The sequence below is a fragment of the Arachis ipaensis genome, chromosome B06 (assembly GCF_000816755.2).
Source record: "Arachis ipaensis cultivar K30076 chromosome B06, Araip1.1, whole genome shotgun sequence".
NCBI lineage: Eukaryota > Viridiplantae > Streptophyta > Magnoliopsida > Fabales > Fabaceae > Arachis > Arachis ipaensis.
Window position 1 is genome coordinate 4,023,333 of NC_029790.2, and position 12,890 is coordinate 4,036,222.

At 33.6% G+C, this 12,890-nt stretch overlaps 3 protein-coding genes and 1 long non-coding RNA gene across 5 annotated transcripts; 3 read left to right on the plus strand and 1 right to left on the minus strand.

The window, feature by feature from the left end:
- LOC107645444 (2-carboxy-1,4-naphthoquinone phytyltransferase, chloroplastic-like) lies at window positions 3,409–4,845 on the plus strand. Of its 2 annotated transcripts, XM_021103753.1 has the most exons (4): window positions 3,411–3,801; window positions 3,966–4,076; window positions 4,176–4,241; window positions 4,321–4,845. In XM_021103753.1, exons 1-4 carry the CDS (start codon window positions 3,778–3,780, stop codon window positions 4,420–4,422), a joined length of 303 nt encoding a protein of 100 aa, XP_020959412.1. In that variant the 5' UTR covers window positions 3,411–3,777; the 3' UTR covers window positions 4,423–4,845. The 2 variants fall into 2 exon arrangements, with proteins under 2 accessions (XP_020959413.1, XP_020959412.1); XM_021103754.1 differs by lacking the exon at window positions 4,176–4,241 and having other exon boundaries at window positions 3,409–3,801.
- On the minus strand, window positions 7,558–9,674 carry LOC107645443 (OTU domain-containing protein At3g57810-like). The gene is made up of 6 exons (XM_016349465.2): window positions 9,289–9,674; window positions 8,514–8,998; window positions 8,277–8,398; window positions 8,151–8,191; window positions 7,980–8,078; window positions 7,558–7,889 (listed from the first exon to the last, which is right to left on the minus strand). The coding sequence occupies exons 2-6, from the start codon at window positions 8,986–8,988 to the stop codon at window positions 7,730–7,732; spliced, it is 897 nt and encodes a 298-aa protein (XP_016204951.1). The 5' UTR covers window positions 8,989–8,998; window positions 9,289–9,674; the 3' UTR covers window positions 7,558–7,729.
- LOC110263100 lies at window positions 8,212–9,072 on the plus strand. The gene is made up of 2 exons (XR_002348159.1): window positions 8,212–8,392; window positions 8,838–9,072. It is a non-coding gene; the product is annotated as an uncharacterized LOC110263100 (long non-coding RNA).
- Window positions 10,786–12,848, plus strand: LOC107646271. The gene is made up of 4 exons (XM_021105390.1): window positions 10,786–10,878; window positions 11,034–11,172; window positions 11,297–11,670; window positions 12,390–12,848. Exons 1-4 carry the CDS (start codon window positions 10,786–10,788, stop codon window positions 12,846–12,848), a joined length of 1,065 nt encoding a protein of 354 aa, XP_020961049.1.

Consider the following 12,890-nt stretch of genomic DNA (forward strand, 5'->3'; position numbering starts at 1 on the left):
CTGCAGTTAATGTCGCAGCGATTACTCCCATGAGATAATATGGAATGAAAAAGAGGAACATCAGAATTTAAGAATGTAATAATGGTGACAGGGATGTGAGAGCGAAAGTGAGGTAGTGAAGTGGAATGGTTAGTAAGTATGGGGTAAAAAATGGATGAAAAGAAAAGAGAAAGAAAAACATCAAAATTTAAAGATGTGATAATGGTGACAGTGATGTGAGAGCAAAGGTGAGGTAGTGAAGTGGAGTGGTTAGTGAATGTGGGGGTGGAGAATGGATGATGATGAATCACGAGTTTGAAACGGGCAAGAGTGAGTTGAATGAGGTGCTGGAAATGGGTGAGGACATAGTGAGATTGATAATAGAGGTAAAACCAGGGTGGTGGTGGAATTGGGTGAGGATACGGTGATGGAGACAAAGAATAAGCAATGGTGGTAGTTTTGGTAACGGTCGTTTATTAGGAAATGAACGAACTCAACGAAGAATCAGGTCTTTCAATTTAGGAGATGTTTAGGAGATGTAGTTAGTCATTTATAAAAGTTAGAGATTAAATTAATGCATGATTTAAATTTTGGGGATCAAATTGGGTATCTATTCTAAATTTAGAGTATATGTTCAAATAGGTCTCTAAGAAATTTTGAATCAAACGTTTTTATTATGAAAAAAATTTTATTACGTTCAGGTTCTGAATTTTATAAAAGTAAGACATATAAATCTTTTTATCACATTTTCAATGACCTATTTATCCAAGTAAAAATAATGAGATTGACTAAGATATGAACTCATTGTCTTATTTTTCGAAAAGTTCATGATCCTCGAGGTAATAAAATTTTTTGAGGAACTAAAACGTCCAATATAAGATTTTTTTAGAGACTTATTTGAATATATACTCATAAATTTGTTTAAGTCCAAACATGTGGAAGAGTGCCTTGTTTGAAAACAAAAACAAAAAAGACATGTTACCCATTAACAAAAAAGAAAAAGAAATTCATAATTGGCTAAAAGTAATTCCTTTACATCATTTTCTTATGATCAGGATTCGGTGGTCCAAGAACGTTTGGACCACTTAGTGGTCCCATAACAAAACATGTTTTTTAAGTTTTTTTAATAACTGTTACATAGTCTTTTAACTAATTTTAATTATAAATTGACCCCATATATTTTATATAATTATAAAAACGATTTTTTATTTTATAAATAATTAATTTATCATAAATATATCATGTTCATTAACAATCAAAAACAAAAACAATTTTTTGGCCATTACAATCGATTAAAATATTAAATTTGATTCGTCTCGTTCGCGAGGAATCATAAAATTGTGTTTTCTGCGAAAACCAATCGATTGGAATAATGAATCAATCGATTGAATTATATCTCAATCGATTGGATTACAGTTTACCACTAAACAATCGATTGAAAATTGCCAAAAGCATGGTTTTCGCATAACTCAATCGATTGGTCATACGATCCAATCGATGGAACGATGAATAAAAATTGGATTTTTGTAATTCAATCGATTGTTTAGAATTTCCAATCGATTGAATGCTTCAAAACAACCTGGGTCTCACCAAATTCAATCGATTGCTTTTGTGACTCAATCGATTGAATTTACCCAAACAATATGAATTTGCCAATTTCAATCGATTGTAGTGTGTGTGAATTCAAATTCAATCGATTGAAATGATAATTCAATCGATTGGAACGCGATGTATTACGCCTATGTCAGTCTTGTTTTCGTTTTTAAAAATTATCTTCTTATTCATCTATCTAATCTTTAAAATTCTATCTTCCTTTTTTAAGGTTTTATTTTGAATTAGATACTCTAATCTTATCTTTTCCTTAATATTAACATTATAAATTGGTGAATAATCCATCACCAATTATTCAATCCCACCATTAAAATCGTGTATCATTCTCTTTATAAAAAATTTCATTGTTTTTCTTTCGAACATCCATCCATCTACTGAATATCCAATTTTTTTTTATTTTTTATCCGTCTATTTAATATCCACTTTTTGTTCATCGTTAATTGACAATCACCGTTTGCAGCAATCAGCAAAGGTCCAATCAATTTTTTTCATTGTAGTGTTCAGAAAACAATCCATCGTTTTGATTACAAAATCGAGATAAGTGGCTCTAATTTTTCAATTATTCGTTTCGATACTTTATTCGTAAAATTGATTATGTAATGAAAAAATGTTTTTTTTTTATCTTTTATTAACTGACAAGACATTGAGAATTACTAAAAAGTAAATAGATGTTATTATTTTTTATTACTAATTAGCTAGCAATCAGGGACGGACCTAGAGGAGGCGAGTAGTGGCCTGGACCCCCCAAAATTTTAAGAAATTATACTTATATATAAGATTTGTGTTTAAAAAATAAAAACAAATATTAGGTAATTTAATAGTTTTATATGTATTATTTTTCACTATGTAATAAATTTATGTCTTAATTATTAATTCACTAATATTTTTACCTAACTAATTTAATATCATACCCTCAAGTCTTTGTACCTTTCAAATTAGTTTTTATATAATAATTTCTATATTTATTTTTTTTGCCTCATTCAGGTGTAGCTAAAAGTAGCAATCCGTATGCTCATCAAATTGGTGTAGGCTCAGGACAACCATCTAGGAAGAAGCGGCAACGTTGTAGTGTTTGTCAAATGAAAGGACATAAGAAGACAACATGTCCTTGGCAAAAGGACATTGACAACAACGTTATTGAAGATGATTCTAATGGTTCGGATGATGGCAACGTATATTCAGTACCGACGGCTGAGTTAGATAGTGATAATTAGCCACCTCCATATACTTAATATTTTTGCGGAATGAATCAGTTCCATAGTTGTGTTTATTTATTTTATTGCACTATATTAATGAAATTATATATATATATTCTTACAATAGTCGTGCGTATGCTCTTTAGATGAAATAATTGCCAACTGAATATCGGTTTGCGAAAAAGGGTAAAAAATCGCTCAAACCGGCAATATAAACGGTCTGGTCCAGTATTTAAAACCGTCATATTGAAAACCGTTGAAAATGGTTGAACCGGCCAGTTTGATCGGATCGTGCTCTCTGACCGGTTCAACAATAGGACGCCGGTCTGATTAAAAACAACACCAAACGCGTAACGCGTCAACCCCCCTTCCCCTAACTCCCTCCCCCCTTCGTTCCTCATTCAGAATCAGAATCAGAAAAACTAGGGGTGTTCAAAACCGATCCGGACCGAACTAAACAAACCAACCGTTATGAAAAATCGAAAACCGAAAACCAAAAAACCGAAAAAATGTGTTTTGCAATTTTTTTGCGGTTCGGTTCGATTTTTGGTTCTAAACAGGAAAATCCTAACCGAACCAAACTGAACCGGTTTAGTAAAAAAACCCTTAAAAACCAACCCACTCCCCCCCACCCCCACCCGACCCCACGCCTCCCACCCCCAATCCAAAGCTCTCAGTCTCAGCCTCTCACCGTCACACTCTCCTCTCACCGTCGCGCTCTCCTCTCTGCAGTAGCGCACGACACTCGCCCCACAACCTGAACGACGTTCGCACACAGTGCACGACCCTCGTCCCTCGCAGGCTCGCACCCAGCGCCAGCAGTAGCAGAGCACGAGCCTCCTTCCTCGCACCCAGCAGTAGCAGAGCCCGAACCTCGCAACCTCACACCCAGCAGTAACAGAGCCACAACCCTCGCCAGTCGCCACCCACAACACAGCACCCACCAGTCACCGATTCAAGTCTCCCACCCAGCCACCGATTCAAGTCAGATATGGAGCCCGAGCCACCGAGTCAGGTATGTGATTTGGTTAAATCGTTGATTCATTGATATTGTTTACTTTATTCCTGACTTGCTGACTTGTTAATTCATTGTTGTTGGTTATTGATTTATTTTGTTAGGTATTGTTGCTAGTTAGGATTCGGATTAGGATAATTTTGATTTTCCATTGTCTCTTTCAGGTTAGACTAGGCACTGCAAGAGGCGCAGAGGTAGTGAAAGTGGCAGTCATGGCACTCTATGCTCTTTTGATTGCTTTCGGTCTGTGCAAGGCGCTTCCCCTAGCCAGTATTGTATGCAACTCTAAACACTTAATTTCTGATATCTTCTCATCTCATTATGAGCTTATGATTTGTTTGTCTTCTCTCTTGCTATGACTATGGTGGTTCTAGTTCCTTTGTGCCTTGACCTTACCAATTGGAAACTTGGTAGTGAGATTTGTGCAAGAAAATCATAAGGCACGTCCAAGACTTTGTGTTACCCTTTTATGATTCCTGGAGTTTGGTATTAAGCCTTGGTTATGTTATTTACTTACAGGAAAAAAGCAATGTCTTCATGGCAAAGTACTTCTGTGTGAGGTTACATGCTTTGTTTGGAGCAGCTCTGGCTTGTGGGTTGGTAGCGGTTAGAGTGGTTTAACAACAGTTCTATGCATGCAAGAGACCATATCTCTGAAGATGGAAGTTGTCTCAGAATTTTATACTGATTCTTTGCATTCTTCATTTCAAGTGTTTTTCATTTGCCTCCACTTCTTATGGCCAAATAAATAGTGGAGAAAATTTATATCTTATATGTTGAGATACCAATCTAGTTAGGAGTCTCACTTAGGCTTTTTTGATAGTTTAACATTTTTTGGTGTTACATACAAGGACACATACCTTTGTTTGTTTTCAAATCTGATTGCTCCTTGTCCAGTTGTCCCTAATGATGTAATTGCATAGTTTGTAGTCCAAGTGAATATATGCACGGTTGATTCTTCTATGTTACCTAAGAAACTCTAGAATGGAAATCCAATTTACCACATGTTCTCTACAATTAAAATGTGTAATGAATTTTTCATTCCCCTCGGAATTTTTCATTATGTGGTCTCACCTTGATTTTTCTAGCCGAACCAAGAATTTCTATATCTCATATCATACAGTATTAAAATTAAAAGGTATTTTAGTAAGTCCCTATGAAATATTAAGGGTTAAGAACGATTTTGGTTCTTAAGGTATAGGCTAAAATTTTTTTCGTTTCTAATCTTTTTTTGTATACGAAATCGTCTTTTTTACTTAGATGTTAAAATTTTGGATCAAATTATCCATAATAAAAAATTATAAAATGAAAAAAAAAGAGAAAGAGTATCTCTGTTCGTCCGAAAGGGGAAGGGAAGAAAAAGAAGGGAGAAGGGAAGAAGAAGAAACTGTTCTTTATGTAATTTGAATTTCTGGTTTGCTATTCTAATTTATTGCTTCTTGATTTTTCGTTATGTTGTTTTAAAAAAGTCTCTCTTTCCAAATGCAATATATAGTAATCATGATTGATTGTTCTTATGGTTACTCTTATCTAGATTTTTTTATCTATTAGCAACATATATAAAATTAATTAAAATAGAGAGGTCAAATCTTGATAAGATGCAAAAATCCAAAATAGAATGCAAACAAATAAAAAGACATGGAATTTTTTTATTTATAAATTAATTAAATAATATAAAATATAATTCACAAGACATAATATTTGTATGCCATTGTTGTTGAAATAATAAATGAAAATAACATTACTTCATCAAAATAATATGAGTTTTTTAAACTAAAGTATCTATAAATTGCATAGAAATAAAAAAAATTGTAGAAGCCATAAAACGATAAATATCTATTTAAGAAGTCATTGAAAAATAACTAAAGAAGTACATCCACCAAACATAACAAATAAATTGACAATAACCAAAGTATTAAGTTTTATCTAGATTATTACTATAATCTTTACATCTCATGGTTAGTATGCAATTTCCAAAAATCATCGGCCGACGCTATAATTTGTGCCTTCTTATGGTTGATCCGATTCCGGAGTAAATGCACAGCGATTATCATGAGAATATCGTGATCCTCAAGCTGCAATTTATTCACTATAAATTAGTACCAAAAATGGTTAGTAAATATTAGAGAGTTGTTTCTCAAAACGATGGATTGTTTTCTGAACACTACAATGAAAAAATTGATTGGACCTTTGCTAATTGCTGCAAACGGTGATTGTCAATTAACGATGAACAAAAAGTGGATATTAAATAGACGGATAAAAAATAAAAAAAATTAGATATTCAGTAGATGGATGGATGTTCGAAAGAAAAACAATGAAATTTTTTATAAAGAGAATGATACACGATTTTAATGGTGGGATTGAATAATTGGTGATGGATTATTCACCAATTTATAATGTTAATATTAAGGAAAAGATAAGATTAGAGTATCTAATTCAAAATAAAACCTTAAAAAAGGAAGATAGAATTTTAAAGATTAGATAGATGAATAAGAAGATAATTTTTAAAAACGAAAACAAGACTGACATAGGCGTAATACATCGCGTTCCAATCGATTGAATTATCATTTCAATCGATTGAATTTGAATTCACACACACTACAATCGATTGAAATTGGCAAATTCATATTGTTTGGGTAAATTCAATCGATTGAGTCACAAAAGCAATCGATTGAATTTGGTGAGACCCAGGTTGTTTTGAAGCATTCAATCTATTAGAAATTCTAAACAATCGATTGAATTACAAAAATCCAATTTTTATTCATCGTTCTATCGATTGGATCGTATGACCAATCGATTGAGTTATGCGAAAACCATGCTTTTGGCAATTTTCAATCGATTGTTTAGTGGTAAACTGTAATCCAATCGATTGAGATATAATTCAATCGATTGATTCATTATTCCAATCGATTGGTTTTCGCAGAAAACACAATTTTATGATTCCTCGCGAACGAGACGAATCAAATTTAATATTTTAATCGATTGTAATGGCCAAAAAATTGTTTTTGTTTTTGATTGTTAATGAACATGATATATTTATGATAAATTAATTATTTATAAAATAAAAAATCGTTTTTATAATTATATAAAATATATGGGGTCAATTTATAATTAAAATTAGTTAAAGGACTATGTAGCAGTTGTTAAAAAAACTTAAAAAACATGTTTTGTTATGGGACCACTAAGTGGTCCAAACGTTCTTGGACCACCGAATCCTAAGCCATCAAACATGTTCATTTACTTTACGAAATCATTTCTCCATAATAAATTTCACGTAATGCTTTTTTTTCCTTATCAATCTTCATGTATAACCAAACTAACGTTGCAAAAAGCTACCTCACCAAACTGACTAAGGGTGTGTTTGGGGTTCACGTTGGAGAAGAGAAAAGTTCGTTTAGGTGCTTTGAACGTATCATCTTTATGTTTGGCAACTCTTTAAAACTCTGAACCCATAAGTGATTTTGCCTCTTAACCTGCGTTTACAAGAAGCTAAAAATTGTAGCTTCTGCGTTTACAAAATCACGTTAGTGTTGAATTTATTTTTTTTATCAATTCTACCCTTTATTTTTTTACTTGTAATCTCTTTTTAAATTAAAATAATAGAATAATATAAAAATTTATTTAAGTTGATGTCTATTTTAGTAATTTTTATCTAAAAGCAATTTTGAATAGTGTAATCCAAACAATATTTACTTTACTATAATCTATTTTGATATAAAAATTACCAAACATAAATCACTTTAACACAAACTTACTTTTCATCAAAATCAAGTTTGCAAAATCAATTTTATGCAAACTCTCGTTTACAAACTGAAATCCAAACACACACTAAATCACCGTAATATACACTAGCCTAATATGAACTGAGTTTTTGACTTTCGAGGAAGTCACAGCTTTAGAAATATGAAATCAAATGCTAGAATCTTGGTCAATGACCCTTTGTTGTAGGAATTTCCAATGCGTCATAATGACCATAGCCATGGTAAAGAACTGTAATTGGATTTTCCTTGCCATATTCTTGTCCATACTCGGCAATTTTTATCAATCCACCTGCATCCTCATCATACATGTACACTGTGATTGGCACCCTGCATATATAATAATCATTAACATCCAAAATTTGATTAAATTAGTACTTCATTTGTTGATAAAAGAAAACGAAAAAAAAAAATACTTACTGCAAAACATGAGAAGCAATGAATAATTCAGGCTCACCACCCCACACATGAGGCTTCCTTATTTGTGAAACATATGTTTCAAAATCTCCTTCTACAAACCTAAACATGTGATGAAACGTTTTGTGTCTGTCACGCATTCATACAAGGACAAAACAATTTTGATAAACTCACCATTCTGTCTCTTCCCTTCTTTTGATAAACTCATCAGCAACCTGCCAAACAAGAATTATGGCTTCAATTATGTCCCTGATGCAAGATTCAATCATGTTCATGCATGAAGATATTGAAACTTAATACCTGACCCCGCAACTCATCTGCTAGCTGTCTCTCAAGTCTTTCACTGGAAGCCAGTTTTCCAAATCTCAAACAAGCTCCATGAGCAACAGAACGAAACAGACACCTTCCATCTCCAGGTATTCCTGCTCATTCACCAATGCACTGACACATCACAAATGTGTATATATATGCTTATGTTCTTAATTATTAGTCTATTAATTAATTTGTTTATAGGGCAGAATAATGTGCAGCTTATACCTATAACATAATAATCTGTGTAAACTTTCTTGCCATGTGAGAATTTGATAGTTGACTCATTGCACTCATCAGAATTTGTAGGTTTAGAATTTGAATTGCATATAAGAAATTCAAGAAGAAAGCCACTTGGCCAAGTCATAGATCCCATAGTACTCTTAACTTTAGGGAGTAGTGCTTTTGGTTTAGATACCAAAAGCCTCATGTTCATACTTTGGCATGCCAATGAAATCACATAATGATTATGTTTCCCCATGACAGTGGAACTAGACAATGTTGTTGTGGAAATAGACTGAGCAGCTGCATGGTTTATCTGTGATTTCTCAGGGGACAAGCTGAAGGAACATGAATTTGATGTTCCTGTTTCTTGAGGCCTAACTCCACAGATGCTGCTACTCATAAGAATCTGATGAGCATGGCCTTTGAGCATAACAGCATTTATTGAGTATAAGCTCATTGATGAAGAGCAAACAATCATCTCTTATTGCCTGAGTCAAGAACCACACACCATCATGTCATTTTTATTGAGTACAGGAATAAATTTCATAAAAGAATTTGATTATACTGCTGTGAAAGTGTTTGATTTATGCTATTATGATAGATTTGCTAATTAAATATATACGAATACATGGCGGTTGATTTTAGCAAAACATTTTAAATATCATAATATAACATAGGTGACAAACTAACAGGGGATGAGTTGAATAAAGGAATACCTCACACACAAAATATATGACAATAAAACAGAAAATTCTGGAAGAATGGTAGGAAAACAAACCTAAAGGTTGATCAGTCAATTGAAACGTGAAGAAGGAATGCTCAAGAAAAATAAAAAATGCAATGCGTGAAGGAGGAAGATGATGAGTACATTGTGGCGGAGAAAAGCGAATTGTGGAGTGAGAATAAATAAATTCAAGGTAACGAAGTAAGGAATATATACATACTACACGTTTTCCACTAATGAGTAAATGTAGAGAATATGTCACACAGAAGCCATTTAACAAGCTCCTTCAAATTCAAAGCACAGAACATTTGTTACGTTAATATTGTGTTAAATTTGGTTTTAGCAAAGATACCGCATAGTTGTTCTTCTGAGTTTCTGATTTTGAATTTAAGTTGTTTGTTTTGTTAATAAAGTATACTGCATCATACAATAATATCATGTCAATAAATAAAAAATGTTGATGATGATCTGGTGGATTATGTTATTTTAATTTCTAGTTTGCCAAGCAGTTTTCTTTTTTTTTTTTTAATTTATTATATTTAATTGTCAACATTAGTAGAATGATGACTTTGCATGAAGCTTGTTATTGCTTTTATGTAGTGATTGAAAAATTAACAGTGTAGAAGGCATTTTAGCATCACAGTGATAACCACTAAATTCACTTTTTGTACATAATTAGATACTAAGACATTCATACTAAGATTTTGTTTGCATGTTTGGCTTTTACTTAAGTACAATAGGATCGGATAAATTAATATCTAAGGAAGCAACACTCTAACAATGAGTTTCAATCAATATTGTAACAAGTTGTTAAATAAATCTAATATGAAGTTTATTAAAAATAAATTTTTATTGAGTTTGAATTTTAAATGTTTTTTTATTAATTTAAATATTTGTCTTTTTTAGAATTTTGATTTTTTTTCGACTATACTATGTTTACACTAAAATCAGCCATAAAAAATAACTTCTAGTATAAAATACATGTTTAAATATAAAATATATATTAAAATAAATTAAACCATATATGTATTTATACATAAATACATTGATAGCTGATTTTAGTAGCTAATTTTAATATATGAATAGTATTTTTTTTCTTTATATCAAATATTGACTTTAATATTAGTTATGCATATAATTTTAAAGACTTTTTTATAAGAAAAATAAAATTAGGTAAAATTTGTAAAAACCATACACTATATCTAATCACTATATATAAAAAAATGTAAAGGAGTTGGCTAACAAACCTTTTAGGTGAGTTGACTAACAAACTTGAATTTCTAATGTATTTATTTCATAAAAATTTAAAAAGTTGTCAAACCCTAAAATATATTATATATTATCTATGCTATAAATAATTGACTGTGTAAAATAATTTTGTAATTAATCATTGCCTTTTTTGCCTCTTCTTTTTACCATGTGGGGTTCTTCTTTATTTCTATTTTCTTTCCCAAAGTTGGTTCCTTTCGTCATTCTTTTGTACTTTCTTAGCTTCCATGAATCAGAAAAATTGTTCTTTTTATGGTAGGGTGCCCAAGGTTTTGATATTATATGAACCCTTTTGATGCGTGTCTCGAGTCAATTAGTTCGTGGTTCCCGAGTTTATTGGGCAGGGATTACTCTGTGCTCTTTGCCTCCGAACAGGTCATTGGATCATGTTCTTGCCACACTTCCTCTTGGTTGCTATCACGCCAATCTGTGAGTACATACATGTCTTTACAACCCCAAACTGATTAGTGTGCTGCATTAGTTGTATTAACTGCCTTATATGTTGTTGATTATTTTGTTTGCTAATGTAGATTTTTCCTTACAATGTACCAATGAGGGAATCCTCTTTATGGTTGCATCGATTGAATGGAGGCCTAACAGCAACAGCTCAACAACAACGACGCCAGTTAGGCTCTCCAACAACACCGATGTGCCCTAGCATTTTCATCGGTCAGTCTTCACTCTTGAATTCTTGATTGATTTTACATTTATTTTTTCATTCTAGTGATGATGATGCTGATGATGATGATGATGATGACGATGTAGGTTTATGAGCATTATCATAGAGCATAAGAACTGATACCTAATGATTCGGCTGCACGGAAACATGTCTACTCTTTTGACCAAACCTGGGTAACTCATCTTTACCAGAAGGTGACATTCTTTCAGGAGGAGGCTCGTCAGAGGCAATCATCCATCCTACCCGAATCCGAGCGACCTGCTGTATACTCATCGGTCAAATCTTGTGCTCTTGATCATGATGCAGAATGTGTCACTGAGATATTAGTTAGAGGGATTTGCAGGATACCCAACCTACAACAAATATACGTTGACCTCCTCCTCTCCGAGTACAATCCTTTCAAGATTGTCAAGGATGGAAAGCTGGTGGCTTACCCATGGGACATGCCTCCTCCTTATCCAACAAATTCCGCAATCCTCTCATCTTCTTTGTCTTCTTCGCCTTTTTCACATATTCTTGCATTCCTTCCTTTGAAGAAGAGTGACCCCTTGAATCTCTGAGTCCTTGGGCAGTTACTTTGTCCTCAAATACTGAGAGCGTGGCGAAGAGAGTAGAAGGCCTTCTCGAAATGCTACACAAATTGCGCAATCAGATGCTGCGTGATGACCTTTCTCTACCCTTTCGCCGTGACTGCCTCATCCGTTATTTCAAATGCCTTTGCATGATTGAGCCTTTCTTCCCTATGAATACCTCACCCAACCCACCTATCTTTGTTTGGTACAATGCCATCAACCCACAACAGGACTCTTCTCAGCATAACATCCATTTGGAGAAGGCCTCTGTTCTCTTCAACTTGGCAGCATTCTGCACCCACATTGCTCTCTCGGTCTCTCCTGCGATCTCACCACCAACCAAGGCCATCTCCTTGCCTTGGGCGCCTTAAGTGATGCTTTAAATTGGTTGACTCTACTGAGGTTTGAGTCTAAGAGGGCATCTGGCACGATTGACTTGTCAGAACAATACACCACTATGATAACCAATGAGATTGTCAGCTCGAAATTGAAGTTTTGTCGTCCCCAATCTGATGTATCATCGTTACCTGGATATCTTGTATGTATAATCATCTACCTTTTCAGTTGATCTTTCTTTAGTACAATTGATTGATGTCAATCTTGTTTTGTTAAATTGTTTGATTGAAATGATGCAGGCTTCAGCTTATGATCCGTCGAAATGTGGGCCTTTAGCTGAGTATCTTGTAAAATCCTGGATGCCTCAATATCGAGGGTCGAAGAGAAAAACCTGCCATGTTGAAACGGGTCCGAGTGATGTAACTGAACAATTTCTTTTAGGGTATTGTAGGTCTCATAACTTCCTGCTTCAAGAGGTATGTCAACCACTATGCTTGAACCTTCTGTCTGAGGTTAGCCCTGTCAAGATTAAGGATGGAAATCTTGTGGCCAATGCAACCTTAGAAGCACCACGTTTGGCATTGGAGAACATGAGCTTGCAGCCAGTAGGGGTGGCAACGGGGCGGGTTTTTGCTCTACCCGAACCCGCCCTGCTTTTACCCGCAGGTACATTGAATCCTAACCCGCCATATAAATTAAAAAATGAAATTAAATACAATACATACACTACTACAAATATATTTAAAACTTTAAATTAAAATAAATAACTTAAAATTATTAATATCCCCGCCTATCCCCGT